At 39.4% G+C, this 23,985-nt stretch overlaps 1 protein-coding gene across 2 annotated transcripts in view; it reads right to left on the reverse strand.

Moving 5' to 3' along the window:
* The window catches only part of PARD3B (par-3 family cell polarity regulator beta), a 1,069,130-nt gene that overhangs the window by 122,043 nt on the left and 923,102 nt on the right, over positions 1-23,985 (reverse strand). For both annotated transcript variants that reach the window (XM_082629936.1, XM_082629937.1), the window contains exon 21: positions 17,303-17,435. In XM_082629936.1, the coding sequence (XP_082486062.1) occupies positions 17,303-17,435 (133 nt within the window). The remainder of the gene's footprint in view (positions 1-17,302; positions 17,436-23,985) is intronic.

Consider the following 23,985-nt stretch of genomic DNA (forward strand, 5'->3'; position numbering starts at 1 on the left):
CGTGCACTCACGCCCCCCCCACCACCACTCAGGTGTTCCTTCTTTGTTGGTGTTGATGCAAGGGTTGGGCTTGACGTATACTCGCATATAAACTCATAAATATTCACTGAATAAATAAATCAACAAAGGAATGAATGATTGTGGAAAATCTGTTCTTCATGTGCTGCTTTGGCTTTGCTGTCTAGGGAATAAGCTGAGTGAGAGGTGACATGAAATGAGCTAAATCATCTGAAGAAGGCTTCATGGAGATAAACCCCAAGAACTCTGTTGCTTTAGAGAAGTCTTATATTGAAAACAGAAAAGAAACTATTTCTCAATAGTTTATAATAATAACACTGCACCCTCTCTTCTTAGATCATTTACTTGAACAAATGGAAAGTTTTCCTGTCAGCCTAGCTGAAGTCAGTGGTGTCAACTTCTGCACTTTCTCATAAACACTCTGAGAATTAGCACTGTGATTTCAAGGCTCGGAATGAGACAGAGAAATTAATGAGAGTCATAGGAGGATCGTAAAGTCACAGACTCTAGTCTATCATTACAATGTATTCAAAAGCGGTCATTCTTCCTGTGGAGAATGGCAGTTCCAGTACTGCTGTTGTGATTATTATCATTTTAGGATTTTCTTTGATTTAAGTGTTCTTCCTGTCTACTTCAGAGGAGAGCTTTCTCTGACTTTCTTTTTCCCCATCATAACACCGGACTAGTTACTACTTAATAAGAACCAAATGATGTTAAATTTCAGAATGACTCTGAGTCAAAAATTTCCTTAAGCTGAAAGAACAAGATGGCCACCACAGCGACCTGATTGGTTAATTACAGTTAGGAAGCTGTGCAAGGGGCAGTTCTGGGCTTCAGGATCTGAACACAAATACGTCTCACATGGAGTTTCACTGTCATCAATGTTAAGTGATACATGTGTTATAAATGCTAATTAAGTGAATTTTCATATCTTCTCCTCCAAAAATCTTTATTTAAAAAATTCAGTTCCCAAAGTTTATTTCAGAATTTTTGAGTTCTGCTAAAATAAAATGTATCCAACTGATTTTAAACAGCTTTGAGAACAGTTTAGGAAATCTGGAATTCATAGGCGTTTCTGCTATGGTTTTTCCTATGTTACATAAAATGGTCATTTCTCCCATTGCAGTAGAAGAAAAGAATGTGATTATTGTAGAAGTTGGAATTCTGGGTTTTAACCATGATCCAACACAAACGGTTGTGGTTTGGGGGAACTTAACCTATTCTATACTCAACATCCTGAGCTGGAATTAATTGCTCATTAGAAGCAGAAAGAGTTCTTTTTTCACTCTAATGTAAGTAGAGCATAGGGTTTTTTGACATATTATGGAAAAATAATGTGGTTCTGAACTTTCTTTTTCTGCTTTTTGGTATTTAGGTTTGGGGTGGAGCCAGAGATAGGCTAACTTATTTGATTACAGCATAAAAAGAATGATTTTGACTTTTACAAAGAAGCGATGAAACAATACCAAAATTTGGTTTTAGTTCAATTCTATTGGGTTAAAAACAAATTAGAAGTGATAATTAAAGAGTAGTTCAGGAGAGATTCTCTTTCTTTCAAACATTTCATGTAGAAAAAGCATCTCAGCAGCTGCCACAGCAGCCTTCCTTTCTTCTGTTCCACAGGGAGTTAGCACAGATTGGAATATCAGCTTTGCTACTGATCATGTGACTATGGTGCCAACTCTTAGAACACTAGTTTCCTCACCTGCGAAACAGAATTAAAGACACCTACCACATGGAGTTGTCTGGAATAATTTATATAAGGTATTCGCTGATAGAATCAGCACTGAGTAAATGACGCCATTGTGGTGACCGACCTGATAGTAGTAAAATTTATTGAGTAAATAATTTGCATATATTCTGTTGTATTCCCCTCTCTTTCCTATTTTAAGTCTTTAGACACGGGTATTTCTCTTTCTTTTTTTTAATTTTAATTTTTTAATTTAAGTATAGTTGATTTATAATGTTTCAGCAAAGTGATTCAGTTATACATATATATATGTATTCTTTTTCAGATTCTTTTCCGTTATAGGTTACTACAAGATACTGACTGTAGTTCCCTGTGCTATATAGTAGGTCCTTGTTGTTTATCTATTTTATATATAGTAGTATGTACCTGTTAATCTCAAATTCCAAATTTATCCCCCCTCACCTTTCTCCTTTGGTAACCATACATTTTTTTTCTCTGTCTCCAGGTATTTCTTTGCTTCAGGATTTTTGCAGAGTTGAAAACAGAAGCTTCTAACTTTCTTCTGGTCTTTGGTCTTTGATTTTAGCACAAGCTCACTAAAGAGATTAGGTGTGCCCCTGGGGTCAGGGATGAAAGGAGTACACTCTTAAAGGAAAAGTGTGTGTGTGTGGGAGAGAGGGAAATAGATATTGACCTCTTGACCCATGGACTTTGCCAAAAGTGCCCTTACAACAAACCCTGACAGTTACCACCTGAAGGGACTGTGGGTACCTCAGTGGTAACCAGAGTGAGCATGGCCGGAAGGCCTCCCAAACGCTTTGTATGCTGTGCGATGTCCCAGAACTCTGGAATAATCAAAGAGTTTAAGTTCCAACAATGACTAAGAATAGTTGTCTGGCTAATGGAACATATGATTTCTAAACACCTCAGTATGTGCACCACTTAAAAACTCCTCATCTTTCTTGAACACCTTACTGCATGCCAGATAGGATTCTAAGTGCTTTACATGTAATAATCATTAATTGTCACAATACACAGTACTATTATCCCACTTTTAAAGGAGACTGAGAGGTTAAATAAATGGCCCAAATTTACCCAGTTAGCAAGTAGTGTAGCCTGGATGTGAACTTAGGCATTCTAGCTTCCATGCTCTAAAATGCTTCCCATACCTGCTATATGATTGGGTCTACAATTCAGGACCTCTATCTGTGGGTTTAAGAAGACTGGATGGGAAGACACTAGTTTAGAGTAGCATCTTCAGGGTAGATTTCAGACAGCGCTGACTGAGGACTCATGGTCTGTGTTAGTCATGGCAACTGGCCGTGGGCCACAGGGGGCAGACTTAGAAACAAAAGTCTTCCTTTGAGGGAAATGAGGGCTAGGTTGATGGTGAAATCAGTGCCACCCCTAGGATCAGGTCATTTCCCAAGGAAACCTGTCAGGCTGGGAGATGTGGGGCAACTGGGGGTCTGTACATAAAAGAGAGGTGCTGGAGGACCTTTGGGCTGTGGAGTAGCAGCAACAAGACATGGGGGAAAATGTCCTCCCAGTGTGGGACCCTTGCCCCTCTGTTTCACCAAGGGAACGTTTCCAGTTATGGATTCCATTGACCCCTCTCCTATTACCTTCTCCTAGACTGCCCCTAAAGTGCCTAAATTTGTACTTAATTAGGGTTAATCAAATGTCTACTTTAAAAAGAGAAGTCTTTCTGGGAGTGGGAAGAACTTCCATGGGTCAGATTATTTGCCCCCCCCCCCCCCCCACAGAGTGCAGCCGAGATGAACTTCACTAAGAAAACAGGTACTTTGATGGACGACAGTATAGAGAGGTAACTTTGGATCCTGAGCACTTTGGGAGAAAGCGTGGGCTTAGTGCAATGTCATGATAGGGAGGCAGGGGTGATAACAGGTCAGGAAAACTGGGGAGACATTCTTAAAGACTGATAGATAGGAAGGGGCTAGGGAACATCTCCATAGTGTGTCCAGGAAAGTGGGAAGAGGGGAATTTCCTTCTCCAGCCCCTGACTCAGATGGCTCCACTGCTCCCACTTCTGGGTTAGTGTTCTGTGACTAGCTAAAGGTTACTGGATTTTAGTGGGCTTTTTGTAGGCTGGTCTGGGACCCTACAATCAGTAACTTTTTTTCCTATGGGGAAAACCATTCCCAGGTCCAAACGACCAATTTCTTAATGGGTTTTTGAAACACAGTTTGTTTTTATGTTGGGGATTGCCTGTAAACATGTTGCCTGCTTTCAAAATGATTTACACTGCATTTAAAAGCTAGAAATTCACTCACATGATCTTCTTCTGTATGGCTAATATGTCATCATGTTCCAGTGAAAGCCACACTGAGATATAAAAGGACTAAAGCTACCAACCAAAAGAAAAAAATCTTGAATTTATTTTGTCTTCTTCTTTCCTATAATTTTCACTACTTCCTGAAATCTAGGTGAGCAAGTCCCAACCCTTCAAGTGGCATTTGATGTTTCACCAATAACACGTTCAATCAAACCTTAGGCCCTTCCAAAATCCACCTAATTTGTAGACAGTTCTCTGCCTTGGTACTTCGTCCATTCCTCAGTTCAGTTGTTTTAGGAAATCAGGGGGAAACACTCCTCTGGTGATGGAGGGACACACTGGGAGGGATGTGATTATGGAGCTCAAGAGGGTCTCAGCAACTGAGAAGGGGTTGGTTGTTGCTGGTAGGAGCCAAACTACAACAGTTACGGATACATATGTTTGCTGGTTCTAATTCTTTACCTCATTCCATCTTTTGAAGCTTTTAAGAAAAGCATATGTTCTTGTCACAAAACAACAATCCATGAGGATACAGATGGAGCAGTTCTTACCCAAAGAAAGAGATTTACTTTTTGTCCTTTCAAAGAATTCTACTGCCTCCCTCTAAGGCAAATTCCTAGGTCTTGGGTGAATCGAAATGTCACTTGCCAACCTGAACAAATAGCCAGTGGTATGGTTATTTCTCATGAATAACTCAGTGAAGCCAGCTGGGTTCTTGGGATAGCTCAAAGATACTGGACCAGTAGACAAAAAGAAATCTTCTCTCTCCTTTTACCTAGCCGACAACGGCAGCAAGTTTAAGAATGACAATAGATCTGTTCTTTCTAACATTAAAGTACAAGAAGGGAAAGTTCTTTCTCTCTATCTCTCTCCTTGAAAATCTAAGAAAATGAAGGAAGTTTATATCATTATGAGAATTAGAAGTTGGAGTAGACAACTCCTAATTCTGTCCGGCATCCATTTTTCCCTTCCCCTGTTAATAAAACATTGATTTTCTTTTAGGGACCACTTCTTCACCTATACTAACTCATGGAATTTATGTAGGTCTGATTCTACTTTCTGGTTCCAGGAGTGATCTTGCGATGCAGTTCTGACCAGTAAAGGTACTGTATCTTTCTGGCCATGGGAGCTCAGGAGTGGATATGTGACCCAGGCTGAGTCAATAAGCCACTGAGGATTGCATTGAACATCAGCTCTACGACCTCCTGGACATACTGGGGGTGAGACACTCTTTCTATAGAGTTGTTGGGTTGGAGCTGCTGATGGCTGTCTTGCCACCATATGTGGGAGCCCCTTGACAATGGTCCCTACAGAGAGAATAACAAAGGTGAGAGATGCAGAAAGACAGACCCCTAATGGCCTGTCTGGAAGGGCAGGATCCAGCTTTGCCTGAAGTCAGATATGCCTAGGGACTTTAAAGTTACATAAGACAAAAAAAGTTTCCTTTTTGCTTAGGCCAGTTTGAATTAGGTTTCTGTGGCAACTTAAGAGCCACTGACTTATCCAGAATTGTTTTACAATGTCCCTAGTTTTTTTGTTTTTTAACATCTTTATTGGAGTGTAATTGCTTTACAATGGTGTGCTAGTTTCTGATGCATAAAAAAGTGAATCAGCTATACGTATACATATATGCCCATATCCCCTCTCTCTTGTGTCTCTCTCCCACCCTCCCTAACCCACCCCTCTAGGTGGACACAAAGCACCGAGCTGATCTCCCTGTGCTGTGTGGCTGCTTCCCACTAGCTATCTATTTTATATTTGGTAGTGTATATATGTCCATGCCACTCTCTCACTTCATCCCAGCTTACCCTTGCCCCTCCCCATGTCCTCAAGTGCATTCCCTACATCTGAGTCTTTATTCCTGTCCTGCCCCTAGGTTCCTAAAAACCATTTTTTTTTAGATTCCATATATATGCATTAGCATATGGTATTTATTTTTCTCTTTCTGACTTACTTCACTCTCTATGACATACTCTAGGTCCATCCACCTCACTACAAATAATTCAGTTTTGTTTCTTTTTATGGCTAATATTCCACTGTATATATGTGCCACATCTTTGTTATCCATTCATCTGTCCATGGACACTTAGGTTGCTTACATGTCCTGGCTATTGTAAATAGAGCTGCAATGAATATTCTGGTACATGACTGTTTTTGAATTATGGTTTTCTCAGGGTATATGCCCAGTAGTGGGATTGCTGGGTCATATGGTAGTTCTAGTTTTAATTTTTTAAGGAACCTCCTTACTATTCCCATACTGGCTGTATCAATTTACATTCCCACCAACAGTGCAAGAGGGCAACCTTTTCTCCACACCCTCTCCAGCATTTATTGTTTCTAGATTTTTTGATGATGGCCATTCTGACTGGTGTGAGGTGATACCTCATTGTAGTTTTGATTTGCATTACTCTAATGATTAGTGATGTTGAGCATCCTTTCATGTGTTTGTTGGCAATCTGTATATCTTCTTTGGAGAAATGTCTATTTAGGTCTTCTGCCCATTTTTGGATTGGATTGTTTGTTTTTTTGATATTGAGCTGCATGAGCTGCTTGCATATTTTGGAGATTAATCCTTTGTTAGTTGCTTTATTTGCAAATATTTTCTCCCATTCTGAGGGTTGTCTTTTCGTCTTGTTTATGGTTTCCTTTTGCTGTGCAAAAGCTTAAAGTTTCATTAGGGCCCATTTGTTTATTTTTGTTTTTATTTCCATTTCTCTAGGAGGTGGGTCAAAAAGGATCTTGCTGTGATGTATGACATAGAGTGTTCTGCCTATGTTTTCCTCTAAGAGTTTTATAGTGTCTGGCCTTACATTTAGGTGTTTAATCCATTTTGAGTTTATTTTTGTGTATGGTGTTAGGGAGTGTTCTAATTTCATTCTTTTACATGTAGCTGTCCAGTTTTCCCAGCACCGCTTGTTAAAGAGCCTGTCTTTTCTCCATTGTATATTCTTGCCTCCTTTCTCAAAGATAAGGTGACCATATGTGTGTGGGTTTATCTCTGGGCTTTTTATACTGTTTCATAGATATATATTTCTGTTTCTGTGCCAGTACCATACTGTCTTGATTACTGTAGCTTTGTAGTATAGTCTGAAGTCAGGGAGCCTGACTCCTCCAGCTCCATTTTTCTTTCTCAAGATTGCTTTAGCTATTTGGGGCCTTTTGTGTTTCCATACAAATTGTGAAATTTTTTGTTCTAGTACTGTGAAAAATGCCGTTGGTAGTTTGATAGGGATTGCACTGAATCTGTAGACTGCTTTGGGTAGTAGAGTCATTTTCACAATGTTGACTCTTCCAATCCAAGAACATGGTATACCTCTCCATCTATTTGTATCATCTTTAATTTCTTTCATCAGTGTCTTACAGTTTTCTGCATACAGGTCTTTTTTCTCCCTAGGTAGGTTTATAACTAGATATTTTATTATTTTGGTTGCAATGGTAAATGGGAGTGTTTCCTTTATTTCTCTTTCAGATATTTCATCATTAGTGTGTAGGAATGTGAGAGGTTTCTGTTAATTAATTTTGTATCCTGCTACTTTACCAAATTCATGATTAGCTCTAGTAGTTTTCTGGTAGCATCGTTGGGATTCTCTATGTATAGTATCATGTCATTTGCAAACAGTGACAGCTTTACTGCTTCTTTTCTGATTTGGATTCCTTTTCTTTTTCTTCTCTGATTGCTGTAGCTAAAACTTCCAAAACTATGTTGAATAACAGTGGTGAGAGTGGGCAACCTTGTTCTGTTCCTGATGTTAGTGGAAATGGTTTCAGTTTTTCACCATTGAGAACGATGTTGGCTGTGAGTTTGTCATATATGGCCTTTATTATGTTGAGGTAAGTTCCCTCTATGCCTACTTTCTGGAGGATTTTTATCATAAATGGGTTTTAAATTTTGTTGAAAGTCTTTATCTGCATCTATTGAGATGATCATATGGTTTTTCTCCTTCAATTTGTTAATATGGTTTATCACATTGATTGATTTGTGTATATTGAAGAATCCTTGCATTCCTGGGATAAACTCCATATGATCATGGTGTTTGATCCTTTTAATGTGCTTTTGGATTCTGTTTGCTAGTATTCTGTTGAGGATTTTTGCATCTATGTTCATCAGTGGTATTGGCCTGTAGTTTTCTTTTGTGACATCTTTGTCTGGTATTGGTATCAGAGTGATGGTGGCCTTGTAGAATGAGTTTGGGAGTGTTCCTCCCTCTGCTACATTTTGGAAGAGTTTGAGAAGGATTGGTGTTAGCTCTTCTCTAAATGTTTGATAGAATTTGCCTGTGAAGCCATCTTGTCCTGAGCATTTGTTTGTTGGAAGATTTTTAATCACAGTTTTAATTTCAGTGCTTGTGATTGGTCTGTTTATATTTTCTATTTTTTCCTGGTTCAGTCTTGGAGGTTGTGCTTTTCTAAGAATTTGTCCTTTTCTTCCAGGTTGTCCATTTTATTGGCATAGAGTTGCTTGTAGTAATCTCTCATGATCCTTTGTATTTCTGAAGTGTCAATTGTTACTTCTCCTTTTTCATTCCTAATTATATTGATTTGAGTCTTCTCCCTTTTTTCTTGATGAGTCTGGCTTATGGTTTATAAATTTTGTTTATCTTCTCAAAGAACCAGCTTTTAATATTATTGATATTTGCTATCGTTTCCTTCATTTCTTTTTCATTCATTTCTGATCTGAACTTTATGATTTCTTTCCTTCAGCTAACTTTGGGGTTTTTTGTTCTTCTTTCTCTAACTGTTTTAGGGGTAAGGTTAGGTTGTTTATTTCAGATGAATTTTTGTTTCTTAAGGTAGGATTGTATTGCTCTAAACCTCCCTCTTAGAACTGCTTTTGCTGCATCCCATAGGTTTTGGGTTGTCATGTTTTCACTGTCATTTGTTTCTAGGTATTTTTTGATTTCCTCTTTGATTTCTTCAGTGATCTCTTGGTTATTTAGTAGAGTATTGTTTAGTCTCCATGTATTTGTATTTTTTACAGTTTTTTTCCTGTAATTGATATCTAGTCTCATAGCATTGTGGTCAGAAAAGATACTTGATACAATTCCAATTTTTTAAAATTTACTAAGGCTTGATTTGTGACCCAAGGTATGATCTATCCTGCAGAATATTCCATGAGCACTTGAGAAGAAAGTGTATTCTGTTGGTTTTGGATGAAATGTCCTATAAATATGAATTAAGTCCATCTTGTTTAATGTGTCATTTAAAGCTGTGTTTCCTTATTTACTTTCATTTTGGATGATGTGCCCATTGGTGAAAGTGGGATGTTCAAGTCCCCTACTATGATTGTGTTACTGCCCATTTCCCCTTTTATGGCTGTTAGCATTTGCCTTATGTATCAAGGTGCTCCTATGTTGGGTGCATAAAGATTTACAATTGTTGTATCTTCTTCTTGGATTGATCCCTTGATCATTATGTAGTGCCCTTCTTTGTCTCTTGTAATAGTCTTTATTTTAAAGTGTATTTTCTCTGATAGGAGAGTTGCTACTCCAGCTTTCTTCTGATTTCCATTTGCATGGAATATCTTTTTCCATCCCCTCACTTTCAGTCTGTATGTGTCCCTAGGTCTGAAGTGGGTCTCTTGTAGACAACATATGTATGGGTCTTGTTTTTGTATCCATTCAGCCAGTCTATGCCTTTTGGTTGGAGCATTTAATCCATTTACATTTAAGGTTAATTATCAATATGTATATTCCTATTACCATTTTCTTAATTGTTTTGGGTTTGTTATTGTAGGTCTTTCCTTCTCTTTTGTTTCCTGCCTAGAGAAGTTCCTTTAGCATTTGTTGTAAAGCTGGTTTGGTGGTGCTGAATTCTCTTAGCTTTTGCTTGTCCATAAAGATCTTATTTCTCTGTCAAATCTGAATGAGATCCTTGCTGGGTAGAGTAATCTTGGTCGTAGGTTTTTTCCTTTCATCACTTTAAATATGTCCTGCCACACGCTTCTGGCTTGCAAAGTTTCCCTGAGAAATCAGCTGTTAACCTTATGGGGATTCCCTTGTATGTTATTTGTTGCTTTTCCCTTGCTGCTTTTAAATTTTTTCTTTGTATTTAATTTTTGATAGTTTGATTAATATATGTCTTGGCATGTTTCTCCTTGGATTTATCCTGTATGGGACTCTCTGTGCTTCCTGGACTTGATTGACTCTTTCCTTTCCCATATTAGGGAAGTTTTCAGGTATAATCTCTTCAAATATTTTCTCAGTCACTTTCTGTTTATCTTCTTCTGGGACCCCTATAATTTGAATGTTGGTGTGTTTAACCTTGTCCCAGAGGTCTCTGAGAGTGTCCTCAATTCTTTTCATTCTTTTTTCTTTATTCTGCTCTGCGGTAGTTATTTCCATTATTTTATCTTCCAGGTCACTTACCTGTTCTCCTGCCTCAGTTATTCTGCTATTGATTCCTTCTAGAGAATTTTTAATTTCATTTATTGTGTTGTTCATCATTGTTTGTTTGTTCTTTTGTTATTCTAGGTCCTTGTGAAACGTTTCTTACATTTTTTTCCATTCTATTTCCAAGATTTTGGATCATCTTTACTATCATTACTCTGAATTCTTTGTCAGGTAGACTGTCTATTTCCTCTTCATTTGTTTGGTCTGGTGGGATTTTTCCTTGCTCCTTCATCTGCTGAGTATTTCTCTGTTTCTCGTTTTGCTTAACTTACTGTGTTTGGGGTCTCCTTTTTGCTGGCTGCAGGTTCATAATTCCTGTTGTTTTTGGGGTCTGCCCCCAGTGGGTAAGGTTAGTTCAGTGGGTTGTGTACGCTTCCTGGTGGAGGAGACTGTTGCCTGTGTTGTGGTGGATGAGGCTGGATCTTGTCTTTCTGGTGGGCAGGACCGTGTCCAGTGGTGTGTTTTGGGGTGTCTGTGACCTTATTATGATTTTAGGCAGTCTCTCTACTAATGGGTGGGGTTGTGTTCCTGTCTTGCTAGTTGTTGGCCATGGGGTGTCCAGCACTGGAGCTGCTGTTCATTGAGTGGAGTTGGGTCTTAGCGTTGAGACAGAGATCTCTGGGAGAGCTCCTGACGACTGATATTACTTGGGGTGGGAGGTCTCTGGTGGACCAATGTCCTGAACTCGGCTCTCCCACCTCAGAGGCTCAGCTCTGACTCCTGGCTGGAGCACCAAGACCCTGTCAGCCACACAGGTCAGAAGAAAAGGGAGAGAAAAAAAAAGAAAGAAAGAAAGAAAAACTAAACTAAAATAAAAGTTATTAAAATAAAAAATTAAAAAATTAGTTAAATAAAAAAATTTAAAAGTAATAAAAAAAATTAAGAAGAGAGCAACCAAACCAATAAAGAAATCCATCAATGGTAAGAAGTATTAAAAACTATTTTAAAAAAATGGACAGACAGATCCCTAGGACAAATGGTAAAAGCAAACCTATATAGACAAAATCACACACAGAAGCATACACATACACACTCGCAAAAAGAGAAAAAGTTGGAAAAATATATGTATCGTTGCTCCCAAAGTTCACCTCGTCAATTTGAGATGAGTTGTTGTCTATTCAGGTATTCCACAGATGCAGGGTACATCAAGTTGATTGTGGAGCTTTAATCCGCTGCTCCTGAGGCTGCTGGGAGAGATTTCCCTTTCTCTTCTTTGTTCGCACAGCTCCTGGGGTTCAGCTTTGGATTTGGCCCCGCCTCTGCAGGTAGGTCGCCTGAGGGCGTGTGTTCTTCGCTCAGAAAGGACGGGGTTAAAGGAGCCGCTGATTCGGGGGCTCTGGCTTACTCAGGCCCGGGGGGAGAGAGGGGTACGGATGCGGGGCGAGCCTGCGGCGGCAGAGGCCAGCGTGACGTTGCCCCATCCCGAGGCGCGCCGTGCGTTCTCCCGGGGAAGTTGTCCCTGGATCACGGGACCCTGGCAGTGACGGGCTGCACAGGCTCCCAGAACGGGAGGTGTGGAGAGTGAGCTGTGCTCGCACACAGGCTTCTTGGTGGCAGCAGCAGCGACCTTAGCATCTCATGCCCGTCTCTGGGGTCCGCGCTGACAGCCGTGGTTCGCGCCTGTCTCTGGAGCTCATTTATGTGGTACTATGAATCCCCTCTCCTCGTGCACCAGGAAACAATGGTCTCCTGCCTCTTAGGCAGATCCAGACTTTTTCCCGGACTCCCTCCCGGCTAGCTGTGGCGCACTAACCTTCAGGCTGTGTTCACTCAGCCAACCCCAGTCCTCTCCCTGCGCTCCAACCGAAGCCTGAGCCTCAGCTCCCAGCCCCGCCCGCCCTGGCGGGTGAGCAGACAAGCCTCTCGGGCTGGTGAGTGCCGGTCGGCACCGATCCTCTGTGCGGGAATCTCTCCGCTTTACCCTCCGTTGCTCTGCTCTCCTCCGCGGCTCCGAAGCTTTCCCCCCGCCCACCCCCCATCTCCACCAGTGAAGGGGCTTCCTAGTGTGTGGAAACATTTCCTCCTTCACAGCTCCTTCCCACTGGTGCAGGTCCCGTCCCTATTCTTTGTCTCTGTTTTTTCTTTGTTCTTTTGCTCTACCCAGGTACGTGGGGACTTTCTTGCCTTTTGGGAGGTCTGAGGTCTTCTGCCAGCAGCATTCAGTAGGGTTCTGTAGGAGTTGTTCCACATGTAGATGTATTTCTGATGTATTTGTGGGGAGGAAAGTGATCTCCACGTCTTACTCCTCCACTATCTTGAAAGTTCCCCCCGCCCCCGTCCCTAGTTTTTAACAAATGCCTTCAAGGAGCAGGAGAAGGAAAATATGAACAAGTCTTAGTTCTTGCATTGGACCACGGTACAGCAGGAGCTCATTTCTCTTATCCATCATGTGTAGAAAATAACCTTCTGATGGTTTTGTACTTGTGTGGCTATTACACATTCCATCTCAAATCCTTTCCTAAGATGGCTAGCACGAGCTCAGCATCTTGATCTCCTTTTCTTCTGACTACAGAATTCACCAGCTGTGTCTGTTATTGTCCAGACAGCTGCCAAGTATATTCCATCCATTTGGTTTCTAAATCATCTTCATAATAGAAGAAACAACTCTTTCAGAATGTTTTTATTTATTCACCCAACCATCTCTTTGTTCCAACCATGACCTACCTGAACCAATCCCTTTTGCCATAAAGACATAGTGTTATGTCTTTTATGACAGTGGAAACCAGCTTACCTTCTTCCCACCCATGTGTCTACGAACCCCTTTTACAGATAGACATTCTTCTAATTTAGCCAAAGAATTAAAAAGAGGAAGGAGGTATAATATATGCCATGCAGCTCTTGAAGAGAAACAGTAATAAAGGTACTAATATTTGTAGAAAGCTCTAGAGCCATCCCATTTCCGAAATTATTACTTACAGGATATTCATGCTGCTGTTAAATAAGCAGATAATCTGTATCTGCTAATAATAATAATAATAATAATAATAATGATAACAAAGCCCAACAAGGACAAACCACAGCCTGCTGCCAGAGGACTGTGGCAGTCTTAACAAATTTTACAGAACATAAAATGCCAGCAGATAACAGGTATTATGTTTTCTTTTGGCAAATATGAACACTTCACAGTTAGCCTATCTTGCTCACTTAATTGGGCCTATAAAAACTCACCAGGCATCTCTTGGAGCCATTGAAATTCCCTCCACTTGTTCTTTACAGCTTTTCAGAGCCTAGATGGGAAAACAGCTACCAAACAGACTTGCTGAAAAGATTTTTAAGGTCTCATGTCTATATTTACAAACCTTGCAATCTGTGTGTATTCATTTATTTCAACACAAATGAAGTGAATAAATCAGGAGCTCCTTTGGGAAAAGAAAAACCACCATATTTGAGAGAAAAAGAACAAAATATGTGACTGAGGCAACTCCCAAATGTTCTCTATCGCTTTCCCAACACCCCTCATGCACACCCTGCTTCCAACAGAACTAACTGCATTCTCTGCACTCATTTAGAAGATAATACTACTTTACACTACAGCATTTCTCACACTTATTAATGTCCTTTTTTTTGGGTTTTGGTTTAGATGTCTGTATTCCTGGCTAGACTGTGAGTTCCTCCAACATAGAGATGATATATTATTGTTACCAGTACTGGGCGTATGCTTAGACTGAGCAAATATTGGTCAAAATTGAATAGGAGACACAGAAAAAAGAGAAGGAAAAGAGAGAGAGGTATGAGAGCAACGGAGAACCCAAGGGAGCAGTAAGAGAAATCTTTGGCTCTGGGCCACTGGGCAGGTGCAACATAGATAGAAAACTACCCACAAGATGGCCTGGGAAGATGCAGAAAGTCTGACGGGGGTCAAAGAAAAAAAAGAGTGATAAAAATACATTCCAAAAAATATTAATAAGGAGCAGCCTTTCCTAAAAGCATACTCCAAAATTTCTCTAGGATTGTCTTCCAAGTTTCTAATAGATAGCCTGCAATTTCATTATACATTTCTTGTGCAGAAAATGACAACTGTATCATGACACCTGGCTAAAAGTGACTATAAACTGCACCCTAACTTCAGAGATGTGAAAAATAAAATAAAAAAACAATAAAACCACCAGAAAACTATGAACAGAACCTAATAATCTTTTCAGTGATTCATAGATCCTAATACTCTTTCTGTGATTTTTTTTTTTTTTTTTTTTTTGCCTTACGCGGGCCTCTCACTGTTGTGGCCTCTCCCGTTGCGGGGCATGGGCTCTGGACGCGCAGGCTCAGCGGCCATGGCTCACGGGCCCAGCCGCTCCACGGCATGTGAGATCTTCCCAGACCGGGGCACGAACCCGTGTCCCCTGCATCGGCAGGCGGACTCTCAACCACTGTGCCACCAGGGAAGCCCTCCGTGATTGTTTTAATAATTTTGGCTTTGAAGACTTTTGTGAGCATACTTTCTTTCTTTTTGGCCTTTTAAAAAAGTAGTTCTTAGGTAACTTATTCCCCTAATTTCCTTCTCGATAGATCAGAAGTTCCCCAGTATAGTGTGACTCGAGGGGATATTTGTCAGGCCTCTCAGTCTGAGGTACTGGGAGCTTGGGGGATTCTGAGTCCATGAAAGTATTTTTTGATGATGCTGGTCCATGTACTGATCCTGTTAGATAAGTAGAACTACTTCAGTGTTTACTGAAGCAATTGGAATCAATGCCCTACTTTTAGACTTGTGAGTCAGAAAGCTTGATGACTACCTGGAGAAGCACCTGGAAGCCTTTTCTTGGGTCCCATCCCTCCCCTTCATGGACTGTCTATCAGTTTTTAACAGGCACCCTCGGTGATCCTGAAGACCAGCCAATCTAGGAACCACAGTCTCATAAAAGCTGCCTTGTTGTGTCTGGCTGACTGGCAGGAATGAAATGGTAACTTTCTAAACTTGCTTTCCTAGATCTCTCCAAAAGTAGCAAGACAACGGGGTGATTTCTCAGGTCTACATTGGACAAAAGATACTAGTGTTTTTCCTTGGCTTGTGGAGAGGATGGGAAAGGATGCTGAGATTCTAATCCCTGGTTTGGAGTATCACAGCCAATCACAATGAACAGTCATCTTTTATGACAGTGCATTTCCCAAGCATCCCTTTGGGAAGCTGGGGTCCCCAGCTGTCTGGGAAATGTAAAATCAGTCACTTTTGGCAAAGCTCAACATACCCGGGCATGGGAAACACAAATGAAAATAGACTCTTTTACTCACTAGATTGTTTGTCTGGTTACACATTTGCTCAGCACAGAAACAGAATCATCAAGATAGGGAGGACCCAAGCATGTAGTTATCTAGCTCAGGTTTGATGAAGGTAAGAGGAAACTTTAAGTCTCATGAGTGTAAGCATTTTCATCCTTTCAGCTTGATGTAAGGAGGTCATATAAGTAAGGTCCAAACAACAAGGACTACTTTATCTAAAATTACTTATCTTATTTTGCTCATAGGAATTCACACTGGTTTTGAGGAGGAAGACTTTTCAATGCACTGGACATGGTGGAAACAACTTCCCTTTATTTTATTGTCCATTTGATTGAGGGAACAGGGCCTCATGTATAGAGTCTTTCATCAAAGTCAATAAGTCAATCTGATTAAGCTTGAAATGAATTGTTGTAGATTGTTATTCTGTGAACATCTTTCTCTTCTGTTACTGAGAGTCTAAGTGACCAGTTGCCCCATCACTGTAAATGCCATTCTGCTTAATCCTAACATCTGTAATAAAACCAGTAAATAGCTGTTTGTTTGGATCTGTAGTTACAGGATGCTTATCTGTGGAAGAGGCTGAAGCCATTTGGTTGGAGATCGCTAATCCTTACTGTGTACTTCTGATTAGTGTTTTTAAACTCTGCCATATAAGGAAGAATCTATGGGGCTAAGAAATTTCAGTCGCTCTGCACAACAGTGGTGGATGCTGAAACTGAGTTTGGAACCCCCTGTGTAAAAGTACTAGGTTTCATGCATGAGAAACCACAGTATCCAAGTGAAGACTAGAGGGAATCAGCTCAGTGGCTGGACTCTACTCTCCCTACTCTGACCTCGTGAACACAAATATGAGTGTGAAAATCAAGAAAGGAAACTTTCCTTTAATACATCTGTCCTTCGAAAGAGCTGGTGTGGCCACCAGGGATAAGACAGTTCCTTATGGGGTTCTCAAAACAGCATTAAAACTGTAGGAGAGGGCAGTAATCATCAAAGAGGATGAGTGAGAGCCTTGCCTTCTTGAAAAAGGCAAGAGAATGAATCATGCTATTTTGAAAAAACCCAGAAAATATCTCTTTAGAGGTCACAATATTCTTTTCTCTTCCCAAATGTTGAAGGATTTGGCAAAGAGAACCCTCTAATAAAAAACTGCCCTTATCTCAAAATAAAATGATCTTAGTGTACTGGTAAGATCAGCAAAATGTAAATTGTTCAGATGCAATATACAAACAGTTGATATCTTTGAATTGATATCTTTCGGACCCTTCTGAAATTTATTTCTAATATCATTTTCCAAAGGAGAGATGGCTTATGTTGCATGGTCTGTTAATGCTTGACCAGATGTCTGAGACTCAAGAGATGGAGGGCAAGGATTAAGGCTCAGTAGATGATGGCCAAGATTCCTTGTGTTCTTTAAAATAGCTAACATCTGTTCCATCCCAACAAGCTGGCATACAAGTCCAACAGGGAGTAAATATGAGAGCAATTAAAATGAACTACTGTGCATTAGGGTGGTTTGATTTATAGAAACAACTTCTGTGGGAGAAAATGGCTGTGGTTTAGGTAATGTTCACATCTATGAAACTGAAGTAACCTAAATATAGTTTGATATGTACAGCACATTCTTGGCCATGTTCTTCTGCTCTTAACTACATCAGTAAAGATGAATTCAATGATTGCAATCAGGCATGGACTTACCCAGTGAAGGTCATAGTCAGGTCTTGCTCTTCCTTCACTGTCCTCATATAAAGCGAAAGCTTCCCTCCGAGCCTGATAATACTCCTTCCGCAACTTCTGGATGCGGTCAGTGCTTCCACTCATGGAACGGCCACTGCAGGACATAATCAGACAGTCACACAATGTACATCATCCTGGAAACTCGCTTTCTGATTTTTTTTTTTTAATAAAGCAGCTGACATCCAAATTTGGAAGATTCAGTAATATCATACAGACATGCTAGGAGAACTGTGAAATCCCTGGTAATAAAAATAAATAAAAACCAGTCTTTATGTGCATATGTTTAGCTCCAAGGGTCAAAACATCTAACTTGGGATTAATAAATGCCTTTTGAGTGAGAACTTAAGATAAGGTCCTGATCTTTAGAGCAATTAAAAGAGCCACCACCTTTTTCTTATAATCATATGCACAGAGTTTGGTTAAATTTTAATGTAGTATCTCATTTTCTCAAATAAGTGTTGATAACTTGAGACCAGTTGTTTGACCTGAAGGTTGGAGGTGATGCAGAGTTGGCAGGTGCCACTGTTCATTTCAATGACATTTGTGAATTTTTGGAGTGGGGCTGGAGTACATGTCATTATGTGGGTGTAGGCAGGACATAGAGAAAGAGAAGAAGGTGGAAGCCATGTGAAGAAGTAAAAAGAAAAATAAAGAGCTGGTCATAGAACATACCAACTTGGTTACTTGTCCAAGCTTTTCCTCTCTCTACTTAGCTACTTCTTCCTCTCAGGAATTACAGCTTCTCCAGTGACTTATCCATTCAACCCCACACTGGTCAGCCAGTGGCTCCCTTTTAACTTGGATCTGTCACCATCGTTTCAACAGAACCAACATCACGTGATACAATCAGGGCTAGGAAGCAAGGGGAGGATGCTAGGCAGGGCTCTACAGCTGATCAACTTCTTTGGTTCATCTGAGGCATAACTGAGTGCCCTATTGTGTCAGACCTTATGTTAAGACCTGGGGATCTTAAAACAAACAAACAAACAGAACTCGTTCACAAAAAGCACACAGTCTGGGAGGTGGGGGGCTGAAAGGGATACAGAGGACCACAATCCACGGTGACCAGTGCTGTAGGTGTGCACAGGGGCTGTGGGGACTCACACTGCTTAAGCTTTAACAGGGTGAGAGCAGGGCCATGGAAGGAGACCACAGAAGGCTCTACAGAGGAGGTGACACTTTAGCTGAGTCTTGAAGGATGCATAGGTGCTCAATAGCTGGACAAGTGAGGTGGGGAAATTCCAGGTGGAGGGAAGGGCAATGCAAAGGACAGAAATGAGAAAGCACCTTGCTTTGGGGGAATGCAAGGAAGTCAGTTGGGCAAGCAGTGGTCCTCGGTTTCTTCTGTCCTGCCTTGTACCCATATTGGGTGATGTATGTTCCCTTCCTTCTCTCATTTAGGAAGCAAATTATAATAAAAAGGGAGTGCTGGTACTTTAGGGATATTCTGAATTTATTCTAATAAATGATGAAATATATCACTTGCAAATGTTGGTACTTTAACTCAATTTGTAATAATTAATCATAATGATACTCATATTTCATGGGTATGTGAGAATCACTGCTCAAGTATATACAGGGAATATGGGAGGAAACAGGGAAGAGAGACAGGTGAGACTGAGAAAAGTAGGTAGGGGTCCCGTGGTGAAGCCCTCTACATGCCAAAAACATCCCCAAGTATTACAGTTGAGCTTTAAGTTTAAATGAGATATCTGATAGAATGAGATATCTGAAAGCAGTAGAAAGAAGTCATCTATTATTTTGTTAAAACATTTAAAAATTATACTTAAACTATAAAAGAAAAGGGTGAGTAAACATTTTTTGGAAGGAAAACATTCTTCCCAAACTAGATTGTAAGTTAATTGAAAGCAGGACCACGTGTCTCAACATCCTCTGTACAAAGTTAGCACAGAGTTCTTGGCTTCCTACCTGCTCTACGGACACCAAGCAGCTTATGCCTTTGTTTAAGAAAAGACAAGTTCTTAGGGATCACATACCTTGATTTTTCTTCAATATGTATTTTTAAAACTTAAAAAATAGTTCTAACTCTGTTTCCTGACTATACTTATTTTTTTGAACAAAAGTTTTCCTCAAGAACTTGGAAAAGATAGCAGTAAGAAAAAAGTGGAACGTCTGATATGCTTTTCTGAACAACGGAAGGCAGGAAAGACAGCACAGCTCAATTCTGAACAGGTTCCCTCACTCTTGAGTACTCTGAGCTAACTATGGGCCTGCATCCACTGTGCAGGCTTCTGCCCATTACATGCATGCATGAGCTGTGCTTAAACTCACCAGATGAGTTCAATCAACGTGGTGCAAACACAGCATACATAATCTATTAGTTTACCCAAAAAAACCGAAGCACTGAATTCAAGCAGAATGAAGTCATCAGTAATAAAGGAAAAAGAAAGAAACTGATAAGGGACTGTTTTAAAAATCCCCACAATTTTTTTACATTTGTGGGAAAAAATAATCATACTCAGACCGTAAACTATTCTTCCATATGCTGATAAATAAATAAATTTAAAAATACGGGTTTGATCAGATTTCAGTTCTCAGATAGAAGGAATGGGGAAAGAATACAAAATCAGCTGTTTACGATTCAGAAAATCCCCTATGGCTGACAGGAACATGACTATTTACCCAGAGAAGAAATCTGACCTCAGAGAAAAACAGGAAAAAAGTCTAGAAATTCATGGACCATCTAAGTGCAAAACATTCTCCCTTGTGTGAATATTTTAAAGAAGTTATGGGGCACCGTGCAAACCCTTCATGATAAGCCAGGACTACGTCGCAACATTCTCTCTCTTTTTTTTTTCTCTCTCTCTAATCCTCACTCTACTTCTAGTAACTGTATCAGATTTTTTCCCAGGTAGTTGGTTTATATAATACAATTAGGAATAGAAAATTCTGGTTTCATCTCTCAGCTCTTCTGTGCAGATAACACACACAGGTTTACCATCAAATCAATAAAAAATAAATAAATAAATAAAACAAAAAACAACACAGCTATTGCAACCAAAGCAGTTAACTGATTCCATTTTGTGTTGAAGAGGTAGAAATTTGAAGAGGAACATAAAAATGCCTTTGTCATAAGAGCAGCAATAATCATAATAGTCATAATTTATGGAACATTTATACAGCCAATATATTGATATAGACTTTTAGTTACTCCACTTTCTGCTCAGAGCAGACATCACTAATCACTTACGGCCTTCCTTCCCCATAATCCTAGTCATGCCCTTAGAATCCTTCTTAACCCAGAACTTCAGAAAGCTACTACCAATCTGTAGGAGCTGGAACTTGAGTTGAGTTACATAATTGCTGTGTAATGGGTGTTGTAAATACTTCAGAATCACAGAAGAATACTTAAAGGTAGCTTTTATTGTTTTGCTCCATAGACATGAGGAAGCTGAGGGTCATGGCTAATAGATGTACAAGGTCTAACTTCAAAGAAGGCTCTTTCCACCACTGCTTACTACGTTTCAACCTGCATCTCCTCCTTCATCTCATTTATATCTTAAAGACTAGGTCCTCTAACAACATACTGGACCAGAATGGAATTAAGGCCAGCCTTGAGGAGTTACTTTCTGAGGACTCCTGTTTTTCCTCCCTCTATTTACATGTTAATGGTTCCATTCTCCTGGCTTTATGCAACTTAGTAGTAGAGCTTCTAAGAATTTTGCCTGATAGCTTCAGAAGTAACATCAGCTTATGATGTAACTCACATACCCTTGCAATCATATAAAATCTGGTAAAGTATCAATAATCCCATCTCCAAGTTGCTAGTTAGAAAATTAGGCTTACTGTATTATTTGTTCACTGGATAAGGTAAAGGTTAGCCATTCTTACCAAAAAAGTTCCTATTATAGCTGTATCCATATGTAGGTGATCAACGCCACTCCTGCACTTTCAATGTGCTGAAATTTTATTTTAAATTAATTCAAGCAGTATAACAAAACAGATTTATATTGCAGTGATTTCTTGTCAATTATACTGCCTACGTCTTTAAAGGCAAATGTATAGTTAAATAGGATTTTAACACTTTAAAGCTGGAAATAGTTTAAAGTTGCAATGAAATTCAGAAATGATGTCATTTTCTTCACCGTCACCTATAGTAATATATCCCCAAATGCAATACACATCACAGTAAGGCATTATCTGCTCCTTTGGAATCTAACCTTATTCTTCCTAGTTCATAATTACCTCAATTGAAATACATTTTAAAATGAGTGATCATTTGTGCATGCCATAGCCTCCTCCCATTACTACAACAGGCTGGAGAAAAGAAACTAACATTTATTAAGCTCCCATGATGCCTTAAGTATAATATGTATGCTTTACATACTTCATCTCATTTAATCCCCCAATTTTTGAGGATGACATCGTTATTAACATTTCACAAATGAGCATATGCTGAGGCTCAGATAAGTAGCCCAATTGGTGAATGGCAGACCAGGAGATGTGTGATTCCAAAGCCAGTGTTATTTTGACCATACCTTGCTGCCTTGTGAGAAATGCATTACAATGCAGTGGCATTTTGTAGCAGCAGTGCACAGGCATTTCAAGACAGAGGGAATTTAGCAGAGCACATTTATAGCCATACCTTTTGATATTCTTCTATTTGCACAGACCTTTGTAATAAAAATAGAAATTGAAGCAGCTAAAGTAATAGAAAGACATGCAATGAAGTCTGTATTCATTAAAGAATGATGCTGGAGCAACTGCAGACAGAGATTTCTGGGTAATTAATAGTACATCTCTAATAGGCTTATGTGGGAAACTGGCATAAAACTGAATGGGGTGCAAAAGAGACTCAACCTATGACAAAGATCCCACATGAAAGAGAAAGAAACTCTGGATTAGGACCAGGACTGAGAGGCAGCCAGGGCTGATGCTGGTAAAGCTCACCACTGGCTGAACTAGAGGGAGCTAGTCACTGCCAGCAAACCATTGTCCGACTTGTGAATTCATGTGCCATGACTTTGCGTGTATGCCTAAGTGGGCATGCATGTAAATAATGTACCCTAACTATGATTAAATTGTACACAGTTAATTCCAAAGAGCTGTGTCATTTTCAGATAGCCTCAAGTCATGTAGCTCTTCGTTGTCAAGGGGAGGTGTTTGCCACCTGTGAGTAGATACCAGCCTAGGGTTCAGATCTGATGACGCAGTTAAGAACAGTCTTTGTAGAATGGAACCTTAACAGGAATATTTCTACCTGGATGAAATAATCCTTACAAACTCACTGAACAAAACGGTTGAAATTAGATGTATGCATGTCAACAATAATCAGTAGAATAGGGACTGTTTTGAGTTTGATAGATTATTCAATTTTTTTTATGATGTTACTGTACAAATGTTATTTTGATGCTTACCACAGAATATTTTAATTATGTAAACATGGTGCTCGTCTTTCTATATCTACACAAGGGTGGAATTTTAGAAGTTTTCTCAAAAAGGTTTCCTCCTTTTGAAAGATACGGAGTGAAGAAAAAACTCTTGCACCCTTTAAGAATGCCAATATGCTATTCTTTTCCTGTTTGTTTCCCCCTGATGGGAAGGGTTGTTTGTCTTATCTTTCTGCATTTAAGGACCTAAGAAATCATCCTAGCTTTAAACTACAAATTTAGCAGTACCACCGTTCTGCCTTAGAAAACAGGGCATATTTTTTTCAAAGTGGGAACAGAGCTCTCAAAGTACCTGGGATTCAGTGGCATTCACACTCTTGACAACATGAATATAATAAAATCTAACTGTCTATATGCAATCTTCTCTTACTAATTATACTTCAAACTCCAAACTAAGTTCTGGAAAAGAATATTCAGCTGAAGACAGTCATGGACACAACTATTACTTATTTTCTGTTGGTGATAAAGATTTCTGTCAAATAAGAAAGTTTAGAGATTCTTTTAAGTGTACTCAGGATCATTAATTCAAAAGCATTTTGAAGATCTACAGCAACTATAGTCCAACAGCACTTACACTTTCATTCTTCAGATTTAAATTCCATAATGCAAATACATTTATATAGTGTGCCCACATATGCTAAATGATATTTAGTAATAAACAATGGCTTTTAATGGGGCTTAACTCTATAAAATTCTTCAAATGATATTTTCATAATGGAAAGCTCTGAAAATTATCCAGTGTAAATATTCAGTGAAAATTATGATTATATAAATTCTTTATCTTCTCCTAATTTTGTAGAAAGAATATCTATTTTTTCAAAGGTATATTGACAAATAAGATTTTTCATGGTTTAGTCCAGTGAAATTTTGGAACACAGAACTGACTACCCATGAACAACATTTGGGAATTTTTCTAATTTCTTTCCCAATTCACCACCACTATGATGGTGACCCCCTTTTTCAATTATTTTTGATTAAAAGTTTCCCCAAATAACAAGAATATGCCTTTCTTCATATGGACATTTAATTTCTATTAGATTTCAGTTATTGTGTTGATTAAAACACTCTAAATTAAGAATCCTTTGATTACTATGATTGCCTATTAATTCCTATATTAAGAGTATGAGTTTAGGAAACGGGTGAATAATATAATAACAGACAAATTTTTCACATTTAGAATCTCCCTTTATTTCTAGAACTACTTTTGTCAATTATCTGTGACATTATACTTCT

This window comes from Mesoplodon mirus, assembly GCF_964341445.2.
Source record: "Mesoplodon mirus genome assembly, chromosome: 8".
Classification (NCBI taxonomy): Eukaryota; Metazoa; Chordata; class Mammalia; order Artiodactyla; family Ziphiidae; genus Mesoplodon; species Mesoplodon mirus.